Source organism: Siphateles boraxobius, unplaced genomic scaffold (genome assembly GCF_051911475.1).
Source record: "Siphateles boraxobius isolate OS27281-9 unplaced genomic scaffold, OSU_SipBor_1 35, whole genome shotgun sequence".
Taxonomy (NCBI): Eukaryota; Metazoa; Chordata; class Actinopteri; order Cypriniformes; family Leuciscidae; genus Siphateles; species Siphateles boraxobius.
Genome location: NW_027508975.1, coordinates 3,986,342 through 4,009,410, shown reverse-complemented (window position 1 = coordinate 4,009,410; position 23,069 = coordinate 3,986,342). Strand labels below are relative to the sequence as shown.

Genomic DNA, 23,069 nt, shown 5'->3' with positions numbered 1-23,069 from the left:
AAAACTATTTTTAATTACATTTTTATGTAATTTGAAGACTCAAACTACTTTTAATTACATTTTTATGTAATTTGAAGACTCAAACTACTTTTAATTACATTTTTATATACTATTTTAATAGTATAATTAAAAATGTGTAAAATTAATTTGAGATAGAAATACATTTTCCCCCCTTTATTAACCCCCCCCCCCCCTTATAGAAGATAGAAATTAGATATTTCCCCCTTAATAGTTTTATGAAACAACTGTTTTAATATTGTATTTTATGGTTTAATGTTTTATGGTATTATATTGTGTTTTATCAAAATCTGAAAAAGAAAAGAAAAATCAGAAATGATAAATAAAAAAAAAACAGAGTGTGTTCTGAACACATTTTTGCAGGAGGCTGAGGTTATTAAAACAGACATAAAAATTTTTTTTACTGTGGTTGTAACAGGCACTGTAGACCTGGAGTGATCCGTTCATCTGTGTGCGGTTTAACGAATCTTTCCAACTGCTCAACTCAACACTGGCACATTTATTAAAGCTGCTCAATCCAGTGACAGCAGGATTTAATGGTTCAACGGTTCAACGGTTCTTTCTTTGTGGCTTCTAATGTACTACATCAGCTTGTAGCACATTATCATTATTTATGGTTCTATTTTCTTAAGGCTCTAAAAAGAGAGACATTTTAAGATTAAGTTTTGCAAATTATTTAATGTCATTTCTTATTTCAATGAGTTTACTGTAGATGAGATGCGAATATCTAGTTGAGGTACATGAAGCAATTTCTCTGATTAAATTGGTCACCAATTCAAACGTGACAAATCCCATCTTAAGCGGATTTCAAAAGAGTTGTGCATGAAACATGTGTATATACATTGCATGTTATTTTAGTTTTATTATGGTTTTATTATTATTTTGATTTAGCTTAGTTCATATTTTAGTTTAATTTTTGGTAATTTCGTTATTTACTTTTGCCATTTTTATTATTATTTTTTTATTTAAATATTGATATTTAGGATTAATTTCTTTAGTTTTCAGCCTGCAATCACATCATTTTCTATAGGCCACAGCTGCATCAGCGGGCCAATGAGCTCGCCCAACCCTCAAATACTTGGTCAGCATTTGCTGTAGCAGTTGCAGGCAGCACACTTTCAGAAACCCTCCACCTTCCCCAGCTCCACCTGTATAGATCTGCTACGGGTAATTTATGTAAACTATATTGTACAGCAGCAGCATGTCTTACATGCTCACAGCAGCGTTGTGTATGTATTGGCAAGTCCCATACATAGATTTATTCCGCCAAGATCAAACATATCAACATTGTCATATCCATTACCATACCAAACACTCCGAGAGTTGTCATGACAGAAATTATTTTAGAGCTTTAACTTAAATATTTCAGTTTATTTCCAGTTTATTTTCAAGGCAACATCATTATTTTTTGTTTAATTTAAGTTTTTGCATTTAAAGGGGTCATGAACTGTCATGTTTCCTGGGGTGCCCTTATAATGTTAGCATGATTTAGCCTCTGATTTGAATGCTCTGTTTTAAGGGGCGTGTCTGTGTGATACTTCAGTGTAAACGCCCACTGCTGTGATTGGATGACATGTTTGCATATGAAATATCTAGCATTACATCTGGAACTCTCTTGAAGTACTATTACAGCTATCAATATTAACAAATTGTGAAAAGTAATGATTATAGCATTATATTTAGATCTATTCCCAACACATGAAAGGTTGCAGTGATGAGCATTGAGCAGATGACAGACAGTCTGCACAATTTCTGCACTCCACAAATGCTTTTACCACATAACAATGCTAACACAATGTAAATAAACTAAGACCTTCATTGTGCAGTGTAACAGCGTCATTGATTTCATAACGAGTTTTGGCAAGTGTCCAGATAAACTCGCGCTGTTTGATTGACAGCTTGGGCGATTGGAAGGGAGCGCTCTTTGATCACTTTTTGTATATAATTTAATCAGTTTAAATAAGATTATTTTCATCCTTCTAAGAGAAACGATGTGTATTGTACAACAATGTACAACAGTATTGAACGATATTGAGAGAAAGATAATCTATCTGAATTAATTAAACTTCAGAAATCACTGATCACAGATCAGGCATTAGAATAAACATGATTCTGATTGCAAAGCCTGCGTCGAAATTGCCACTACCAAATAATCCACAGTGAAATGCACCGAATACAAACAAATAATGCACCGCTGAGACATATGGTATTGATCCTGTGTCGATCTTTACTCGTTTTCATGTCACTATTCATTAACGCTCCAGTGGGCGGAGCCAAAGACGCAGTGATGTAGACGTAGATATTCTTCTGCAAAGGCGGTCTTTCACTGCCCTGTGACTTCATAAGTCACCACTTTTGAGATCCCGTCATTTTCTGGCCTTGGTTTCAATAAAGGCTATTTTTGGAATAACAAGGAAGTTTTTAGTTTTGAAACTTACAGGATATTTTTATAGTGTAACGACCTCTTAACTGTCAAAAGATCAAGGAAATGTTTAATTCTCAGTTCATGACCCCTTTAATATTTGTTTTATTTTATTGCAGCTTTTTTTCAATTAACAAACGTTTTTATCAGTTGTAGTCTTGGTTAACAATAATAATGCATTGTCGACCCGTTTCATTCCAGCTTGTGGATGATGTTGAATTACCCGCCCCTCCTCGTGTCGCTGGGGGCAATTGCGTGGGCTGATGTTTTCCTCTCCCGACGCGCCATAACAAGTGCATAATCGGATGAACAGGGAGATTTGTGATGGAAAGCGCAGACACACAAGCAGGGAAACACTTTCAAACACATCCTGTGTTTCACATTCTAACAGGCCCACCTGTCCCTTCCGGTATCCATTGATGGTGTTTGCTTTGCAGGAACGGTAGATAAACATTAGCTGACTCAGTGCTTAATACAATAATCCCATAGTTCAGATAGGAAAGTTATGTTTAGTTTCAGGCACATAACTATCTGTTTAAATTGTGCTGTTGCATTTGTTAATTACTAAAGAAACCTTAAAACATCAGTTATATCCATTCACGTGTCTGGTTTCCACTCTCTAAAGCCATGTGCCACAAAAAGGCCACTGTGCTCCTGTGCTCACTGGGCTCCTGGCATGCCTCCATTAGTGCCTGGGGGTGGGAGGGTAAGGGGGGCTTTCATTGCTGCTACCAGCACACCTTTTCTCCTCCTGCAGGTGATTAAGAAAGCTTTTTAAAAGGCCACCTGTTGCAGATTAAAGGGCACCTGGGACCAGGTTTCTCCTCTGATGTCTGAGAAGTGCACCGCGCTGTACACGCCAACCCCAGTAATGGATGTTTTCGATTCACCTGAGAGTTATAAAGATGTGGCGCGCCTCGCTAAGCAAGATATTGTATGGCTTTGTTTAAGATGGAACTTTAACTGTTGAGGGGACAGCATTTTACTGGAGAGGATTGTGTAATGTAGGCCTTAGAGTTGGCTCTGCTTCAGTTGTTTTGTTGAGGCTTTTTATTTTAAAGATCTTTATTTGTCTGATGCTCACAATGTGTAAAGTTTAGTTTCAGACATATTACATGCAAGTCTATATCTCTTGGATGATGTAGTGATCAGTCAGTGTGTTTCTGAATGACAGAAAATGCTTTTCCAAGGGTTGAACATATTGCGTGAAGAGTCAACGTGCGACGGCTTTCAGATCCTTGTTTACGCTCTCACAACCTCAAGCTGCTCTCATAAAAAGAGTGAAAGATCTTTTGTGTCATTTATATACAAAGTAATGAAATATATTAATTAATTCCAGCACACACTTCCCTAAATGTTTAGTAGTTTTAAGAAGGATGCGGAATTGCACTACAGTAAAAGCACAGACAATTTCCATTTCAAGCTTTCGCCAGAAATGAAAAGTTTACATAACTCAGTTTGGACGGCGCAGTATGGACGGCGAGTTTTTGAAGGCTGTGATATGGTTCATTTTAGACTAACATTTAAAACTAAACAAATCTTTAATCTTTTCAGAAAACTGAAACATACTTTCTAAGTATGGCCATTGGGTCGCACGCTGCTCCGAGGAACCGTCTTCCATTTTACCATCAACTGATCAGTGTTAGTAAAATGCTGGGAAATCTTTGAACTTCACATGACCTTGCAAGAGTGATTACTGATACGCTGCCTGTAAAAACCCCAATCACATTTTAAAAAAGAAAAAAAAAAATCATCCACTGACTTTCAAAGCTGCTACATACAAACAACTTTCGACTTCGAGGACCTTGATAGAAATGTAGCGGAGTGAAAAATACCATACTGTCTTTCAAATGTAGTGAAGCTAAAGTCATAAGTTTCCAGAAAAAAAGTAATACTCAAGTACATATACTCAAAAAATAAGTTTACTTAAGTACAGGCCTCAACCTCTGACCATATGAAACCAACAACTTTTCTAAGAAATTGGCACGTGTGTTTTAAATGGAACTGGATAAATATTCTGAATGTTTGGATCCCATCTTTCTTCTGACCTGTAATCCTGTCTGAATCATAATCATACACTGTTCGTTCGTTGGCCAGAGGAGAACTGACCCCCCGACTGAGCTTGTTTTCTCCCAAGGTTTTTTTCTCCATTCGGTAACCTGATGTAGTTTTGGTTCCTTGCCACTGTCGCCTCTGGTTTGCTTAGTTGGGGACACTTAATATTCACAGATGTTATTGATCTGCCTGCATGTGAGAACTGAACTTAGCTGGACGATGACATCACTGTTTTCTTCTAGATCTGCTATACAGCCGAAACAAACTTTGCATTATTTTCCTGTTATAGTTTTTTATGTTATTAAACTAATTTAGCCTTTCCTGCATCGTGGACTCTCTTATTCGTAATTGACTGGCACGCACCTTTTCTGGCAGACCAGTTTTCACAGATTCAGATACTCTGATGCATTCCAGAGGTGGCGCGGGTGGAATGTGGATCGAGACACTGGCACTTGGAGCGTGACTCAACTGCGCGTACTGGCCTGGTGCGAGCGCCCCGTGCCCACTCACTCAGGAAGCCTCTGCCCCGGCATAATGTCTGCCTTGTGCAAAAAGCCACTAATTAATTCAAACTACCAAGTAGCCCAAGGGAATGCAGAATGTGCTCTAGACTAGAGAAATTCAGCCATACTTACTTGTTTTGGCATGACACTGCTTTAGGTGCGATCTGCCCCCCTTGACTGTTAGAAGATAGAACAGCTTTTGTCTGATTTAACTGCTCGGGACTGGCTTTGCCTTTAAGGGTTTCAGCAGTTGATGTGGTATGTGAATGACACAATAAAGGCAATTTTCTTTTTTAACAAGCATGTTCAAAGTGAAAAGTTACGCGAGCATCTGACACGTCCGCCTCACCTGCGAAGAATGTTCAGCATCTTAAAGGGGCATTCGGCAACTATTTCGGCTTAATAAAACCGTTTAGAAATCATTTGAATGGTTTAATAACCTGTTCTGGTGAGCATCGTGACTTTCCCCGATCCCCCCAACGTTCCTAGGTGGAAAACCAACCTTGCAACATGGGGACTAACGTCCCGGTAAGTTGGAAATAGGAAGTCTCGTGAGAAGCGAGAACGAGCGAGAAACACAAACTGCTTTATGGCAATTCGACATAAATACACACGCCGCCCTCAATGTGTATGATGTATTACCCACCTCTTTAGACCTTGCTCCACACGATAAAGTTGGCCGGCTCCGATAATAACAAATGCACATGAGCAGCGGTAGAAAGGGGGAGGAGGGGCCGCAAGTCAGTTTTTTTACGACATTGTTGTGAAATAGGCGCCTCGCATCTGTAGGGGGAGCTCGTTGAGATAACATGCGACTACAAAAGTGAAAATCAGCGAAGAAATAGCTAGAGTTGCCGAATACCCCTTTAACGGTATAGTAGCTAGCTAACGACATAGTTTTAAAAAATCGTTATAAATTTAAAGCAGTAGCAGAGTCCACACCATGACTATAATAATAACAGCACAGAAGAACAATATCGTTGGGATCACTTTCAGAACTTTTATGAATCCATCCTTCATTAAAGTTTATTGGCTTTTAATATGAATATGTTAGCCTTACTCTTGTCTATAAGCTAATGTGCTCCAAAACAATGACAAAATTCACGTTTAGAAGAAATAAGCATTCAAAATGTACAGTCTCTCACTTCCACCAATATGGATCAATGATTTTGATGACGTCACTCTGAACTTTAGATTCTCGTCAGTTTTTCTGTCCAGTCAAATGCTGTCTAGAATCTAAAGTTGCCGGCCCCTACATTATAAATAGTATTGCGTTGAAGCTGTGGCTAAAATCAGTCAATCTCCACACATTTACTATTTTTACATGGTGAATAGCACATAATGCACTATAGGGGACGATTCAGACAGTGTAAATGTGCTTTCCAATGGGGCGAATTAAGTCTGGTTTCACGGTAATGTCACGTGAACCACGGCTCCGGTCCAGAGACACGACAGCACGGAGCGGATCATATGCGCGAGTCGGCGCAGACCAGAAAATGTATCGGGCCCGTTTGAAAAATGCTGCATTTTGATGTAATATGAAGAAGATTAAGAGGAGAAACGGTTAGAGATTAGGAGGAAACTGCGGCTTTACCGAGCTCAACTGCTCTGGCCGAGCTGTGATATAAAGGAAATGCTATTGGCCAATTTAAAAAGAGGAGGAGCTGTTCGATATGTCCTGCCCTGTCTTCCTGTTACCGTGGAAATTACATCAACACATTGAATAATGCTGCGTGTTTTAAGGCACTTCAGTGTGCTTTTAAAGAGCTTGAGCATTTAACGGCAGACGACATACTGCTGCGCTCACTTATAAGCAGGACGTGTGGACGCTAATTTAGTTATAGTTATCGTTTTTTGTTGTGAACTCGCCTGTCGTCACATTATTTCTGAAAAATAATCTGTTTCTCACTAATTCTTGAAGGAAGTCTGGGAAGCTTTTGAACCACATTCAAAAATGGAAGCGTAAGGAAACGTTCTCAGTTCTGGCCCTTTGTCTGATTACAGTTGTGATCAAGTTGACGATTTGATTGGCTGTGAAGGAAGAGACTTTGAGAGTTTGGTGCTTGTCTTGCTGTAGGGCGACATCTGGTGGTGGCAGGGGAAGTTGAAAGTGCAGTTTTTGCAGCTTTTTTCAAAGACTTGACTGTGAAAATGATTTATTAGTGAGCTAAATTTAGTTAATAATCCACATGTCTCTGTACTTCGGTTTTGTTCTTTCACACGGTTCATCTTTACTCTCTCACATAGAGGTTTGTGGAGAGCGAAAGCAGACGGCAGGGATAAATAGCTTTTTTCTCTCTCTTTTACTCTGTGTGGTGTGTTTTGGATACTGAGCTCTGTGCTTGTGGCTCCTGGAATTTGTGTGCATGCCAAGGGAAGCATGCCCGCCCACGGGTGTCCTACCTGGCCTGAAGCCACAGGCACCAGTAGCAGTGCGGGCGGGTGGACTTAAGCATGCGCTAAACAAGTCCTCAGATCTTCTCAGCCTCGGGCTGGCCAGGAAACAACGCAAATACAGTAGACCAATGTCTGTTATGTTGCTTTAGGACCTTATTTATAAAGTGCAGCTTATAAGGCTTTTCTTTCTCTTTGCCTCTGGCAGACAGGCAGGAGACATTCATTATTATTGCAGAATTAGGAGCGAACATCTAAACACACAACCTTAAATTGTTTGTTTCATGACTGTCACTGGCCTGCAGCCTTGCATTTGGTGTTTTAATCTGTGCATTTATTTATTTGTTTATTTATTCTCTTTGGTTTTATATATTTAAGATAATTTATTTTATTTTTATTCATTTATTTTAGATTAGGCTATTCATTTTGGTTTTATATATTCAAGATTATTTATTTTACATATATTCTTTTAATTCATTTCTTGAGTTGGTTTTAGTCAGTGCTATTTTAGTACCATCAAGATACTGTTATAATATGTATATATATATATATATATATATATAAATGTCATTTGGGTGTAGTTATTGCTACAAAATCGATCTCGCAATTAATTGCAGTTTTCTCTCGTTCTCCAGCCCTCTTTTCCGTGGAAACTCTGATGTTGACCAGTTAGGCAAGATTTTTGAGTAAGTGCTTTTTAATGAAAACAATATAATGCTGGAATAACTTGTTGGTCTTGTGTTTGAGAGATTGAGATTGCAGTAACTGACTGTTTTGATGGTGATGTTTCAGTGTGGTGGGGGTCCCTTCCCCAGAGGACTGGCCACAGGAGGTGGGTTTACCCCAGAGTGCCTTTTCCCCTCGCCCCCCCCAGCCCATAGAGGACCTGGTGCCTGACATGGATGAGCTGGGCAAATCACTTTTACTTGTAAGTTGTGGATAATATCAATACTGAGGATATCTTAAATGTCTTGATAATTATTGTTGAATGTCATTCTATGGAACTTTTCCAGTTTGATACATATTTATCACATGATGTTTTATTGTTAATAAATCTTATTGTGCTATCTTAAGCTACATGAATACATTTGAATAATTTCAGTAAATTTTATGTTTTTTGGAATGCTATTATGCCTTCAAGAAAATATTGACTGTTAGTATAAATATATTATATTATATATTATATTATATTATGTTATGTTGTGAAACTACAGGGTAGCTTCTTATTACATATTATCTTCAGTCACTTGCTGTAGGGTATAATCATAACAAAGAAAGATAAAAAAGAAGACTTTAAAGTGCCCCTATTATGTGTTTTCGGTTGTTACCTTTTATGTTGTGTGTATAAGTTGTATGTGAATGCAAAAGGTCTGCAGAGTTTTAAAGATCAACGTGCACAAAGTGACTCTCAAAAGAAAGAATCGATTCTGAACTGCCTGAAACTAATCAAAAACACTTTGATGCACTTCCAAAAGATGAGGATTGGTAATATCTCATCAACAATGTACAACAAACTAAAGAAAAACGTACCTCTTAGAAACATCCTGCTGAAGTTGTTCTTCCAATGGTGGTTCAGATTGTTTTGTTTTATTATTATTGTATTATTATTATTTATTATTTATTATTAGACTCGTGCTCGAATTGATACGGTAAAACCTCCACCATCGTTACTGTTCATATCACTCTGCATCAAGCGCTGAGGAGGACGCTTCAGGAGATGAAATTCAGATATAGAAATGGAATTTACGCTTCTGATGCACAGTGTAAGCAGTCGACCAATCACAACAGACTGGTCCATCTGACCAATCAGAGCAGAGTAGTCTCTCGGAAAGATGAGGTTTTGAGAGACTGAATCTTCGAACGAACCGTTTCATAAACTGAGAAAAGAGCTGATGCTGCAATGTATTTTATGAGAATTTTTTTTTTACCTTGGATGCAAGCAAACTTATTGTAGGAGACCTCTGAAACAAAATTAGGAACCTTTAAAATTGCATTAAAGGAGCACTTTAACTTGTCATTGAAGAATTAATTTCATGAAAGACAACTTTTTTAATTTTAGTGCGTAACTGTGTTTACTAATTGTTTTCTCTACTCATTTCCCCCCTGCACAGCGTTTCCTGTCATTTAACCCCTCCAGAAGGATATCAGCTTATGATGCACTGTCTCACCCATACTTCCAGAGTCTCGACAGCACCAGCAAGAGTCTGTACGCCCAGCCCTTCCCCAGCAAAAAGCCCTCCCTGGAGGAGAGAGCTGCTTGAAAGACCTGGTTTCCCATCCAGTCCCCCCTCATCCCATGAACTAGTCTTCCATAGCATAATGTCACATGCTGCTTTTAGAAATATCACCGCAGTTATTGGTCAATCATATTTGTCTTTCTCCCCCACTACTGCCAGCTAATACAGACCAGCAACATGCTGCCTGGATTTTCGTTTTTACAACATTGGAAGCTGCTCTCATCTCCCACCGCCTTCCTCAAAGGAAGTTCGTCTGCTCAGAGGAAAATGTGCTTCTCGATTCTGAAGCCGCATCGCGACGCTGCCAGGAATCGTCCGTCTGTCTGCATGAACGCAATGCACAGTACATGTACAGGTCTAAACTGTCTTAACTGCATATCACTGCCATGAACCAGCAAGGTCTCACACGGGACCGTGTCAGTCTCACTCGAATCGAGCACATGTAGAACCGCAACTACTGCAAATTCGGGCCCGTTGAACGGAACCTCCTATTTTACACAGTCGCTAATTCACATTTGTTTTGAGCTCACTTGTATTGCAGTCCTCTTGGATTTTTGTATTGTTTTCTGCCATGTTGTTCCTCTGCAGTTCAAGCAGGAGAGTGTGGACACGTCTCCTCGCGTGACTTTTTTCCGATGACTTCCATAACCACGGACACGGAGAATCATTTAGTGCTCTATTTAATAATGCATTTTGTTGTAAGCATCCCGGTGTTCTCGTCATTCGAGTCGTCCAGGACAGCACTATTTGACCACATTTTCTGACATTATAATGCAATTCTACTTGTATTTTGTTTTTCTTCAATATAAACTCCACATCCTGTTCACTTATTTTATTATGTCAGTGTTGATTGTTGACTTTTTTTTGGCATGTTATGTCTTAATTTTAGTGAACTTGAAGGTGTAGGTTGTTGTAGAAGACTCGTTGATGTATACCAAACAGTCTGCACCCTGTCGTCAGGGATTTAGCGCCGAGACTTAGTCGAAGGTTGACCCGCGCCGGGTTGCATGTTGAATTTAGAGTTGGTTTAGAGCAGAAATAAGCCGAGATGGGTAACAGAAAAACATGTTAGCGCATAGTTATGAAAGTCTAGTTAAAGTAGCTATAGAGTTGGTGAGTGTTATGTTCGAGGTCAGGTTGCGAGATTTGTTCAAGACTTGGAGAGTGATGTATTATCCCGTAATTGGTCGATTAAGTCCAGGTCCTTTTTTTTTTTTATACACGCTATGCTACATCCTTTAATTTCCCATTTCACTTAATTGTCTGGATAGATCATCATAAAACTGTACAAAGCCGCAATATCCGCTAGATGGGTCGCTGTAGGCCCATTCAGTGCCTTTGTGTTTAGTACGTGACTAATAAGTTGAGGGAAGGAAGGAAGGACGCTGCTTCAGATTTGAGCATTTAGCCTGATGAATCCAGGTGAAGCTGTTTGAGGAGTGATGAGGATCTATAGGCAGGCACTGTAGTACTACAAAACATTCACACAGTTAAAGGGATAGTTCACCCCGCACATCATTTACTCACTCTCATGTTGTTCCAAACCTGCATGACTTCCTTGTGGAAGATATTGTGAAGAATGTTGGTTACCTTTGACTTGCATTCTATGGACAAAAACAAATTCTGAGACATTTCTCCAAATATTTGTTTGTGTTCGGCGGAAGTAAGCAAGTCTTGCAGGTTTGGAACGACACGAGTAAATAATGCCATTTTGGGGTGAAGTATCCCTTTAAGCACTGATGCTTGATTCATTCTCTCAGGATCGGTATACTCATTCTGTCACATTCCATGCTCAGGTCTATTTATGACTAGTTTTAGATTCAACTAGGGTTCAGGTTTTAACTTAACCATTAATCTCACAGTAACACTTATCGATTATGGTCTCAAAGCTATCTGGATACAATAGTGTTGGGTTATTTATATCATTGACTTGCATTCATTTTTGGAACGGATAATAAAACCTAAAGGTGGTCATTTCAGCATTTATTTTTTATTTATATAATATTATTATTAATATTATATTTAATGTACTAGATCACTGTTGTGTGGCAACTTATGTACTGTTAACATTTTCAAATATTCTGTGATCAGCTATTCGTTGTCTCAATCTAACAAACGATTTCAATTGATCATCGGTGTAAAACACCAGCATTTTTAACATCTCCACTGAAGTGATGTTTGGCCTCCTCTCCTCCAGGATTTGGGGGTTTCAGAGGGCATTGGATATCAAACAATGTAACTGTATGCCTTAATATTTGTGGGTCTTGAATAGAACTAATGTGCTTTTAGCTTGGTTGGTCTGGTGAATAATTCATAGTGTTTTAACATTACAAATGTATTAAACGCTAGGCTTTCGAATGTACGACCCGTTCTTGTTAGTGATGGAATTTGAAATTTGGCGTGATGTCATGCTGAAAAAAAATAGCACCTTTGATATTTACCCATCTCAGTGCTTTTCCCCATGAAATATGCTTTTTTTTTTCGTGAATCTGTTTAACTTTGTTTTAAAGAAAATGTCTTGTTTGAAATGATTTTCTTTAGTTAGCCATTTGGTTTATGTAATCGGATATCATTTTAAGCAAATTCCTTTTAAAATTGCTGGACATTGGTACATAATGTTTTGCTCCCTATACATTTTGTTCTTATTTATTAACATTTCGTCTTTTTTAGTTGACCTCAGTGCTTAAGAAGGCATTCTGTCAATTTTAATACTCAAATTTGTATCTGATTGGACAGTGATGAACTAATGGTGCTACACCTCGTGTCACTGCAGACTTGAACAACTGTAATCAATTAGGCTAACTCGTTCACAAGAGAATTCTTTTTATTGTATTGTATTTTATTTGTATTATATTTGACCATTTTTACATGATTAAGTCAGAATTGGAAAACATAACACAAACTTAAGTAATTTATAATGTACCCAATACTTTGAATTTTGAAATCATTAAGCTGGAAAGTTCTATCATTAAACCACAATAATATAATATGCTAAATCATCAATACATATTCTAATCAATGTGCACAATGTTTTCATTTAGTTTAGCTGCTGCACAGACACTGTGTATGAAAATGATTACCATTTTAATATGACTTATCAGCAGCTTCATTATTATATTTTATAAATGGATAATCAAGTGTTATATCACTTTAGCCTGCATCACATGTATATGGTTCATTCTACTTATTTTTGTTGTTGTTGAAAAATTAGGTAAACCGCGTGGAATGATTTCTGATGTATCTCCATTTTATAATCATAATATGTATATGTTATAATTTTTTATAATATGTTGCTCTTTGTTTTATGGATTTATGTAATCATTTTAAAAAGTAATTATTTTAGCCATCTTTTAACTGTGCACATTGATTAGAAGTGGGACGTTTTGGTCAGGGTTTTCTCTTTTTTCCTTTTTTTTGTCATTGGTTGGAGAGTGATGTGTTCTTTTCTTTTATGGAAGCACCCAATCTGTGGTGTAAATTATTAATATCAGCAGTTTATGTTGTCAGCTTTGTCATTTAGAGTGGGGATGGAAAAATGTGTACGTGGAAATATTTGTGACTTTTTTCGTTATCAACGCTTTGATTTGCTCAACTGTATCTAATTCCACTGCTAAATCATTCTGCATTCTTCTGCTTTTAGCATCTTTTTGTTTTCCGAGCGATGAAACCGCATGTGGACGTACTGTAGATCATGTGCACGTGACATATCTTTAATTTTGTTTTTTTTAAAAAGTCTCGTCTGGTTATCTAGTCATGATTAGTCCAGTAATGATGGTTAATCATACAATAAGTAGAATGTATCTTCTTTTATTATGAAATACTGAAATTCAGTTTAAAATGAATCTCTTAAGCTATGTACCTCTGTTAAAACGGCACGTTCTTAAATGTTTTGTTGCTAAATTCATTCGCTGAGCTACTCTTGTAAAGTGCAAAGAATTGTACGATTTTGCAAGAATCAAATTGAAATGAGAGTGTTGGTCATTGTGCCCTTATAGAACCATATTAGTGTTTTTTTTTTTTTTTAAAGGGTTGAATGAGATATGGTAGTATCTTTGTTTTTTTCTGGACTGGTTTTGCTGCTAATGTTTGTCTTAGGCTCTGGCTCCTTTACGAGTTTTATTAAACTGGCCCACCTAAAGATTCCAATTTGCTGCCATTGAGAAAAAAGCTGCTTTTGCATTTGTTTTATATCTGTATCTGCCTGACGTTTTCATATTTTTGTAAAATAAATATTCCAGTGTGTAAAACTGGGTTGTAAAATTGACTTCTGTCATGAGAGAGAACAAAATGCTTCTCTAAATCTCCCACAATTCCTTGTTTTATTATTTTACTTCAGCTCTGTGAGAGGTCATGTGATGAATCGCCACCTGGACAAGTCTATTACTAATCTTAAAGGGACAGTTCACCCAAAAATGACCCTCAAGCCTCAAGTTGTTCCAAACCTGTATGAGTTTCTTTCTTTTGTTGAACACAGAATATATTTTGAAGAATATGGGTAGCCAAACAGTTGATGGACCCCATTGACTTCCAAAGTTTTTTTTTTTTCCTAGTATGGAAGTCAATGGGTTCCGTTAACTGTCTGGTTAACAACATCCTTCAAAATATCTTCTTTTGTGTTCAACAGAAGATCGAAACGTATACTGGTTTGGAACAACTTGAGGGTGAGTGCATGATGACAAAATGTTCATTTTTGAGAGAACTATCCTGATAAACTCCAACAATCAGTATCAATTACAAAGTGAATATCTGGTCATTAGTAATTGTAAGAATAGTTTATCCAAGAGGACTTTGTGCAGTCAGATGTTCTCTGTTTAGGGACAGCATGTACCCTTTTGTGTTGTAATTTCTGTTCAGTCTTGAGTAGCTTTCCTTTTGTGGTTTCATACTTTGATATATTTTTGTTGCAAACTTAGGGTCTTTCTAAGGGCTTTTATGAAAGCAGGACTAAGATCAACTGTCTGAGAAGTCTTTGTTTAGCTTATGAAGCTGAATCCATTCTTCTGGATTTTTATCATTAGCACTCTTAGCAGAATAGATAGAGCTACAGCGCAATTGTGAAATTGTTTTTATAGTTCTATGAAAAAGTAATTTACTTATTTTCAGACAAAAATTTACCATTTTTACGTCATACACTATACTGTTCAAAAGTTTGGGGGTTTAGGGCTGCATTCATTTGATAAATACAGCAATATTGTGAATTATTATTGCAATTTAAAATAACGGTTTACTTTTTGAATGTGTCTTAAAATTCAATTTATTCCTGTGATGCAAAGCTGAATTTTCAGCATCATTTCTCCAGTCTTCAGTGTCACATGATCCTTCAGAATTCATTCTAATATGATGATTTGATGATTAAGAAACATATCCTATTATGTTGTAGTAGCCTAACAGTTATGATACATTTTTCAGGATTTTCAGATGAATAGAAAGTTCAAAAGAAACTGATTTAGGCTATTTGAAATAAAACAAAAAAAATGTTAAATGTTAGTCTTTATTGTCACCATGTGATCAGTTGCTTTTATTCATCCTTGCTGAATAAAAGTATTAATTTCTTAAAAAATAAAATCCAGATCATATTTTAACAACATAGATTAATAGAACATTTTTCATTTTATAACAGGATATTTGATTATAATTATAGACTAAAATGTATTTTATATATTTGATCAGATCAGATTAAAAAATATCTCATTCCACCATAAACCGTTTTTTTACCAGATCACGTATTTTTGCTAGAAAATATGTAGTTTTACCCGATGTCTAGAAATGATGATGACACATAATTGAGTGAAAAAAAATACATTAGCCTACATTTAAATTCGAGATAAAACGGAAGTTGCGATCCGAGGGAAACATTTCAACATTTCTGGAATGAGAAAAATATAGTCCCGCCCTCGCGCCAGTGAACACGTCAGAGACAGGATAAGTTATTTTAATGAAATATTACGATCATACAAAAAATAAACAATGATGTGCACAGAAAAATAATTTACTGTTGATATTCCATAAAAAACATAAATTGTCAATAAGGATTTCATGGTAACTTTAATTACCAAATAAGAGGAGAAGGCGCCCTCTGGTGAACATGTTGCTGGACAACCGCTAGTTGGCAATTATTCAGATATTCTCTCTCCACACTGAAAGCCACCGACAGCACCAGAGACATGTAAACAAAAGGCGAATTTCATAGATTTGGGCCTTTAGACTTAAGGCAAAATCTGCAGAAATGGGCAAGCGAGATAACAGAGTGGTAAGTAAAGGTAGTTTACGGACTTGTATTCTAAGTAAAATAATCAAGTGGCCTTTAAGCCGCAATGCTAACGCTTCAAAACACGTAGTCAAACATATTAGCCACGTCCACTCTCAGACTGAATGAGTAAGCTCTTTAAACAGTTGATATAGATTGTTTTATGTTTGCAGTCTGACACGCTTGCAAAATGTGGCTATTGCTTAGCATGCTAGTATGGTTAAGGTATGTGGCTCAGACATGCTAACTCAGCTAGCACATGTTCCACTTAAATATCCCTTTATATTGACAGTTTGCTGCTGTCTTTCTGTTGAGCATGTGAAAAGTATTGCATTCGTAGTTTAAATTGATAAAAAGTAGTATGCAGTTATTTTAGCAGCCTCAAAGTGTAACGTGGATGCTGAAGGGTGTTTATCAAGTCTCTGTTTTGTGCTTTTTCAAGGGTGTGCTGCATTATAAATGTTAAAATATGATTTTGTTTCAGGCGTACTTGAATCCAATAGCTGCTGCCAGAGCCAGAGGACCTGCACCCAACTCCGGAACCACCATTCAGGATTATCTCAGCAGACCACGGCCATCATGGTACTGGTCAAAACTGATGATGAATCGGTTGTGGATATATGTGATTTTGATGTCATATTTCTTTATGCGTATGTCTGTTTGTCCTGTATATCAGGGAGGAGGTAAAAGAACAGCTGGAAAAGAAGAAGAAAGGCTCCAGAGCCCTGGCAGATTTTGAGGACCGAATGAACGAGGTAAAGATGTTTTGTTTCTGCATTTGAGGAATCAGTGGATTTCCAAGAGACCTAGATCTAATGTTTGGATCATATGCGCGCTCTCTCATTTTTTTCTCAGCGATGGAAGAAGGAACTGGAGAAAAACAGGGAGAAGGTACTTGGTGGAGGTGAAAAGAAAGAAAAAGAAAAGGAAAAGAAGGAGGTAAGAGTTAGGAAGAGGTAAGGTGTAGTACTCTGGCACCTCCTTTATAAACGCAAGTACAGTCAGATTTGATCCCAATTTCAATGGATTTCATCCTACATCAACAGTGAGAAGCAAAACAGGATTTATGATGGCAGAAACTGACATGAAAATGTTCTTATAACTGAAGAGCGTCAAATTTGTAAACAATTAAATACAACATCAGTTACTAGAGATAATTCATTCATTATATTAATAATTGAGTTGTTCACATTGTGCCTGAATTCAAGAGGAAGTGAAGATGCATTAGGGTACATTTTTGTGCATACAGACGTTTTATAAATCGTTCAGAGGAACATTTCGGAAAGTGTTGAATGTTCACTTTTAGGATCTTTCTATGCATGTCTTTATAAATGAGGACCCTGGTTTGTTGTATTCATAAAATATTTCAATGGTTATCTGATATTTATCTTTGTGATTTCCAGAAAAAGAAGAAGGAGAAGAAAAAGTCCAGTAGGGTGAGGAGAGCTCTCCATTTTCATATCTTGAACAACTGTAAACCAGTAATAAATTGATAATGGAAAAGTGGAATATTAGTTTTAAACAATGTCCCAAACTGGAAGAGGCATGTGCTTTTGTAGAGCATTCAGGATCAATCTGGTCTGTTATCCACAGGACACAGGGTCAGTTTTAAGTGACTTAAAATCTAACAAATTCTGCTTCTGTTGTATTTGGTCAAGCATTCCTCATCTTCCTCCTCCTCCTCATCGAGTTCTGATTCCTCCTCCAGTTCCCCCTCAGACTCTGAAGATGATGTAAGATGATGTCTAATATGCTCATTTATTTGCTTGCATTTTTAAAATGACCATGAATGATCCCTGAATATTCTCCTGTTTACTGCCTTTTCAGGATGATAAGAAAAATATGAAAAAGAAGAAAAAGAGAAAAAGATCCTGTGCCCGGAGAGCATCTGATGACTCTGACACGGAGTCCGAGACTGATAGCAGGGTAATGTTGGTTTATATCTGCAAGGAAAAACATAGTTTAAAAATATTGCTTTCTATCAGTTATGGAAGTGTCTGGCTTAACCGTAAAGGCCTCGATATACTTCAAGCTAAATTGAAGAACAAAGTGGTGTGACGTCATTTTGAACAAAATCAGGCCAAAAAAAAAAAATTTGTTTTGAGAAACCGCTTGCTAGAGCAAACATTCCAAAACATGAACACAGTAGAAAAACGACACACACTGTTTTTTCATGTTTAATACTGTAAAGTTGCTTCATTTAAAGCAATCTTTTAAATAAAGGGCTATAAATACACATGATGTGATTTGATTAGAGTGCTGAATGGAGAGTTTGTGCAAAATCCACATCACTATGATCAGATGCTTTCTTAACTTGTTTTCTCACCGCTGTCATTTTTATTGTGTGTTTATTTTGTTATTGAGAAGAAAGCGCGCAGCACATATTTCCATATTCATCTAAACATCGCTCTCCGCAGCGCGGGCGGCATCATGCTCACTAACAGTATACCACTGCAAAGGTATTTCGAACTTCTTTTTACCTCTAAGCGAAGAATGAAAAAGAACTTTGGCGTGAGTATATCGGGGCCTTAACTAGCCACAATGTATTACACATTATTCGAAATTGGCAGCGCTTGTAGAAATTGCTGTTGATTTGTCTTTATTAATATTCATTTCCACTGCTGAATTAACATAAAAGCTAAATTGCTGGTGGTAATGAAGATATGTCAAGCCTTGATTCCTGATGTCTTTTATCTCTAGGAGTCATCCAAGAAAAAAAGGAAGAAAATGGATGGAGAGAAAGTCAAGGTACTGAAAACTCATTTAAAGTGATAGTTCACCCAAAATATGAAAATTCTGTCATTAATTGCTCACCATCATGTCGTTCCAAACCCGTAAGACTTTCGTTCATCTTCAGAACACAAATGAAGATCTTTTTGATGAAATCTAAGATCTTTCTGTGCCTCCATTGACAGCTACACAACTACCACTTTGACATTTCAAAAAGTTCATGAAGAGATCGTAAAACTAATCATTATGAGTTGAGTAATTTGAGGCTTTTATTCACATATAAACATTCTTCAACTCCCACATCAGTTGTGGTAAACGAAAGCTCAAGCATGTTCGCTTGAAGTGTGAGAACCAATGAGGTTCATTCTTGTGTAAGCAAGCCAAAAGCCAATGGAAACAAAGGTGAAAAAAAGCGACAGTGGCAAGGAACCAAAACTACATCAGGTTCAGTGTCAGTTCTCCTCTGGCCAAGGAACAAACAGTGTATGATTATGATTCAGACAGCATTACAGGTCGGAAGTCAGATTGGATTGGAACAATCAGAATATTTATCCAGTTCTATCTGGTCTGATCAGTGTTTATATGTGAATAAAATCCTAAATTAAATCTGTTCATCATATAAAGCGATCGTGTCTCTTCAGAAAATTTGGAGTAAACCACTCAATTCATATGGATTAGTTTTACAATCTCTTTATGAACTTTTTGAAGCTTCAGTGATAGTTGTGTAGCTGTCAATGGAGGGACAGAAATCTCTCAGATTTCATCAAAAAGATCTTCATTTGTGTTCCGAAGATGAACGAAAGTCTTACGGGTTTGGAACGACGTGAGGGTGATTTAATTAATGACAAAATTTTCATTTTTTGGGGTGAACTATCATTTTAAAGACATTAAAAAAATAGATTATAAAAAAAAATTAATCGCCCTCATTTCATTTCAAACACAAAAATAGAGTTTTTGAAGTTTTCTTTTCTTTTCTACAACAGTTCATAGTACCATATCCAGCATATTAGTTTAGAATGATTTCTGAAGGATCATGTGACACTAAAGACTGGAGTAATTATGCTAAAAGCTTTATCACAGGAATAAATTACATTTTGAAATATATTCAAATATGAAACAGTTATTTTAAATTGTATTAATATTCCAGTTTTTTTACGGTATTATCAAATAAAACTTCAACTTAAAAAAAAAACCGTATAGACCAAAAACTTTTGAATTGTTTTGTATCAGTATCATGAACAAAATGTTTTTGTTTGAAAGGATGAAAAGGATGGTCGAAGGAAGAGGAAAGCTGAAAGGAGTCACTCTGAATCTTCAGACGAGTCTGATGTAGACAGAGACGTAAGAGTGTCTAAACCCTCTGTGACCTTAATATGCGTCATTAAACTGTTTTAGCGCAGCAAATACCATGTGACATGCAAAACTCATCTGTAAATGTTTTTGTTTTTGTAGGCTGAGCCCAAAAAAAAGAAACACAGTAGTGAAGAGAAGGATAAAATTACAGTAAGTCTTCAGTGTAAAACGGCTTATCCATGACTTTGGCTTGTTTTTGCCCTTATGAGGGCAGATACGACTGAACACGCTACCTGCATCACTCACAGAAATATTACAAAGAGTGGATTCGCATAACAGAACTTTAATTTAGCCCCTATTATGCTATTTTAAAGGTCTTTTAAGATCGTCTTTTTTTGTTTTAGAGGTCTCCTACAATAGGTTTAAATGCATCCAAGGTAAAAAAAAAAATAAAATAAAAAAAAACACTCAGATTTTCTCATAATATACATTGCACATCCCCTAATTCCTAAGAAGATTCTGAAAACGGTTTGTTAGAAGATTCAGTCTCTCTAAACCCTTTCCGAGAGACTACTCTGCTCTGATTGGTCAGACGTCCCAGTCTGTTGTGATTGGTCGACCGCTAACAGCGCATCTTGGAAACGGACCGCCTATTAGCATATCTGATTTTCAGCTCCGGAAGCTTCCTCAGCTCTTGATACTCAGAGATACGAACAGTAAATATATTGTCGGTTTTTCCATATCAATTCGAGCACAAGTCCTCATCCTTTTGAAGTGCAGCAAAGTGGATTCGCAGCACTGAAAACAGCATCTTCTCGACATGAACAACATGAACCAAGCTCTTTCAGTCTCAGATACAGCTACAGTGTTTGAGGGTCAAAGTTCATGTTGTTCGCAGGCAGCCGATGAAGACTATAGGCTGGCATTATGCAAATGTGTTACATTGTAATGCAGGTATGTATCAGGAAGTGAAACTGGAATTGCTGACGACTTACTTCACCCGTTCAGAATCGATTCTTTCTTTTAGGAGACAATAACTTTATTTTTCTCGCACTTTGATCTTTAAAAATTTGCTGACCTTTTACATTCATAAACTGCTATATTACACGCTGCATGAAAGGTAATATTTGAAAAGGGGGCATTTTAATAATTAATGACTGATTTATTTTTTATATTTTTATATTTATAGGATAAGTCTAAGAAGAAAAAGAAAAAGAAGAAGCATAAGAGACACAGCAGAAAGAAAAAGAGGAAGACTTCTGGCTCTGAGTTGGACTGATGAAGGGCTAGTGTGACGTCCTGCGTGACGGTCGCCTGGAATTGAGTGGGAATGGAGACGGAGCTCTTGCCAGACTGTGGGAGAATAAACTCCATTAGATATCTGTTCAAGTGACTCTTAAATGCGGGTGCTTCTTGGCACCGGCCGGCTGTGTGGCCGACTTGGATGAGAGGATTAAGTGGTGGGGGACTTGAAAGGGGTTTGGGGTTCATTATGCTCGCTTTGTTTGTTTTTTAAAGCAGATGATTCTCAGTCCAAATAAAAGTTATTTACACCAATGCTGGCCCTGTGTACAGTATGTTTGTGCTGATGTTTAGAAATGCTGGTTTATGGGTTGTAAAGGCAGTTTTGCATTTAATATTTTTAGAAAATGTTCAGCTCTGTTTTTCCCTATGAACCAACTATTGATTTTATTCTGTGATGTCAGAATGAACCAGTGTTTCCTGCACCGAACGTCAGCGGCACGGAAAAAACAAATCATTTTACCCAGGTTGTGAATGTGAGTTTGCAGTCTGTGTTAAATGTGATGCAATAAAGAGTGTGTATACTGCGAAAAATGACTATGTTGAGCCAGTGCTTTTAATAAATAGTTTGAAAAGGCTAATACACTTACCAGTTTGATTTATAACGCTAAGGCTGCATTTATTTGATACAGTGAAATATTTTGATCATTAAAAATAACCGTTTTCTATTTGAATATACACAGCCCAGCCAAAAAAATAATAATAATGGCTGTTTGAATTTAAATAGTCAAATGCTTTAGAGTATATGACTGGATTATTATTGCAGTGATTACTGTGTTTTTAACATGTTCTGTGTTTAGGAACAGTTCTTTTAACCATATTTGCTGAAGTGTGTAGCTTTTCATTTCTTAAACAACCATGTAAGAAGACACATCATGGCCATATTCCAGGATGACAATGTCAAGATTCATTGGGAGAAAGCATGAAGAATCATTTTCACACATGAAGTCCAGAGCTTAAATTCCCTGAAAGTCTTTGGGATGTGCTGGAGGAGACTTAACAGAGTGCTGGACTCTTGTCAATACAAGATCTTGACCAAAAAATGATGCACCTCTTGATGGAAATGTATGTTGTGATGTTATTTCCACTAAGAGGGGCATACAATACTTGTATTGACAATGCAAGAGTCCAGCACTCTGTAAAGTCTCCTCCAGCACATCCCAAAGACTCAATTACAGTTTCGAACAAAATCACGCCAAAAGATGTTTGTTTGGCCGGTGAATGCCTTCAATTGGTCCATGGCAATTACGTAATAGGCAGGTGTGGCTCTGGGGACAGTCATAGACTCTTAAGTATTTGCCTATTTAAATCCAAACAGTGAATTTTTTTTTTTTTTTTTTTTTGCTGGCCAGTGTATTTTTTAAAATGTAATTTATTCCTGTGATGCAAAGCTGAATTTTCAGCATAATTTCTCCAGTCTTAGTGTCACATGATCCTTAAGAAATCATTTCTCATTATTATCAATGTGAAACAATTATGAAAGCGTAACTCAGGATTCTCTGATGAGAATGAATCTAAATTAGTTAAAGGATAGATTTGACATGGAAGGAGTTATTGTGGAGTTACACTTTCCCTGAATTTCTTCTGTCCTTAACGCAAAAGTATTCACATTAGTCTTAATCTGAGGTTTATCAGCATGATTTATTAACATTTTTCTTCGATAGCTCTTCCACACTCCTGCTATTTTAATAGTAGCTGTGGACTTAAATGACACATTTAGGTCACTTCTGGCTATGTATGTGTGTGATATTTCTTGAAAACATTGTGTCTTCCTGAGTCATGCTTGGTTTCAGATGAAACTTTGCATGTCTCTGCACTGAATGTCCCTGTGTCTGTTTCATATTCGAACGTCAGCCTGCGCTGGTTTC

The 23,069-nt window shown here is 37.0% G+C and overlaps 2 protein-coding genes across 3 annotated transcripts in view; both read left to right on the top strand.

The window, feature by feature from the left end:
* The window catches only part of cdk6 (cyclin dependent kinase 6), a 46,269-nt gene extending 32,393 nt beyond the window's left edge, over nucleotides 1-13,876 (top strand). Inside the window, exons 6-8 of the mRNA XM_077196001.1 lie at nucleotides 8,028-8,078; nucleotides 8,185-8,320; nucleotides 9,504-13,876. Of these exons, the coding sequence (XP_077052116.1) occupies nucleotides 8,028-8,078; nucleotides 8,185-8,320; nucleotides 9,504-9,653 (337 nt within the window). The 3' untranslated portion in view covers nucleotides 9,654-13,876. The remainder of the gene's footprint in view (nucleotides 1-8,027; nucleotides 8,079-8,184; nucleotides 8,321-9,503) is intronic.
* Nucleotides 13,877-15,729: 1,853 nt separating this feature from the next.
* On the top strand, nucleotides 15,730-21,735 carry fam133b (family with sequence similarity 133 member B). Of its 2 annotated transcripts, none has more exons than XM_077195996.1 (11): nucleotides 15,730-15,879; nucleotides 16,361-16,458; nucleotides 16,553-16,631; nucleotides 16,732-16,815; nucleotides 17,280-17,312; nucleotides 17,535-17,609; nucleotides 17,704-17,802; nucleotides 18,577-18,624; nucleotides 19,867-19,947; nucleotides 20,059-20,109; nucleotides 21,089-21,735. In XM_077195996.1, the coding sequence occupies exons 1-11, from the start codon at nucleotides 15,856-15,858 to the stop codon at nucleotides 21,176-21,178; spliced, it is 762 nt and encodes a 253-aa protein (XP_077052111.1). In that variant the 5' UTR covers nucleotides 15,730-15,855; the 3' UTR covers nucleotides 21,179-21,735. The 2 variants fall into 2 exon arrangements, with proteins under 2 accessions (XP_077052111.1, XP_077052112.1); XM_077195997.1 differs by lacking the exon at nucleotides 15,730-15,879 and adding an exon at nucleotides 16,078-16,101.
* The last annotated feature ends 1,334 nt before the right edge of the window (nucleotides 21,736-23,069 follow it).

Coding starts and splice junctions, on each gene's coding strand:
- fam133b (XM_077195996.1), top strand. CDS start 15,856: ATGGGCAAGCGAGATAACAGAGTG. Junction 15,880..16,360: donor GCAAGCGAGATAACAGAGTG/GTAAGTAAAGGT, acceptor ATTTTGTTTCAG/GCGTACTTGAATCCAATAGC. Junction 16,632..16,731: donor TTGAGGACCGAATGAACGAG/GTAAAGATGTTT, acceptor TTTTTTTCTCAG/CGATGGAAGAAGGAACTGGA.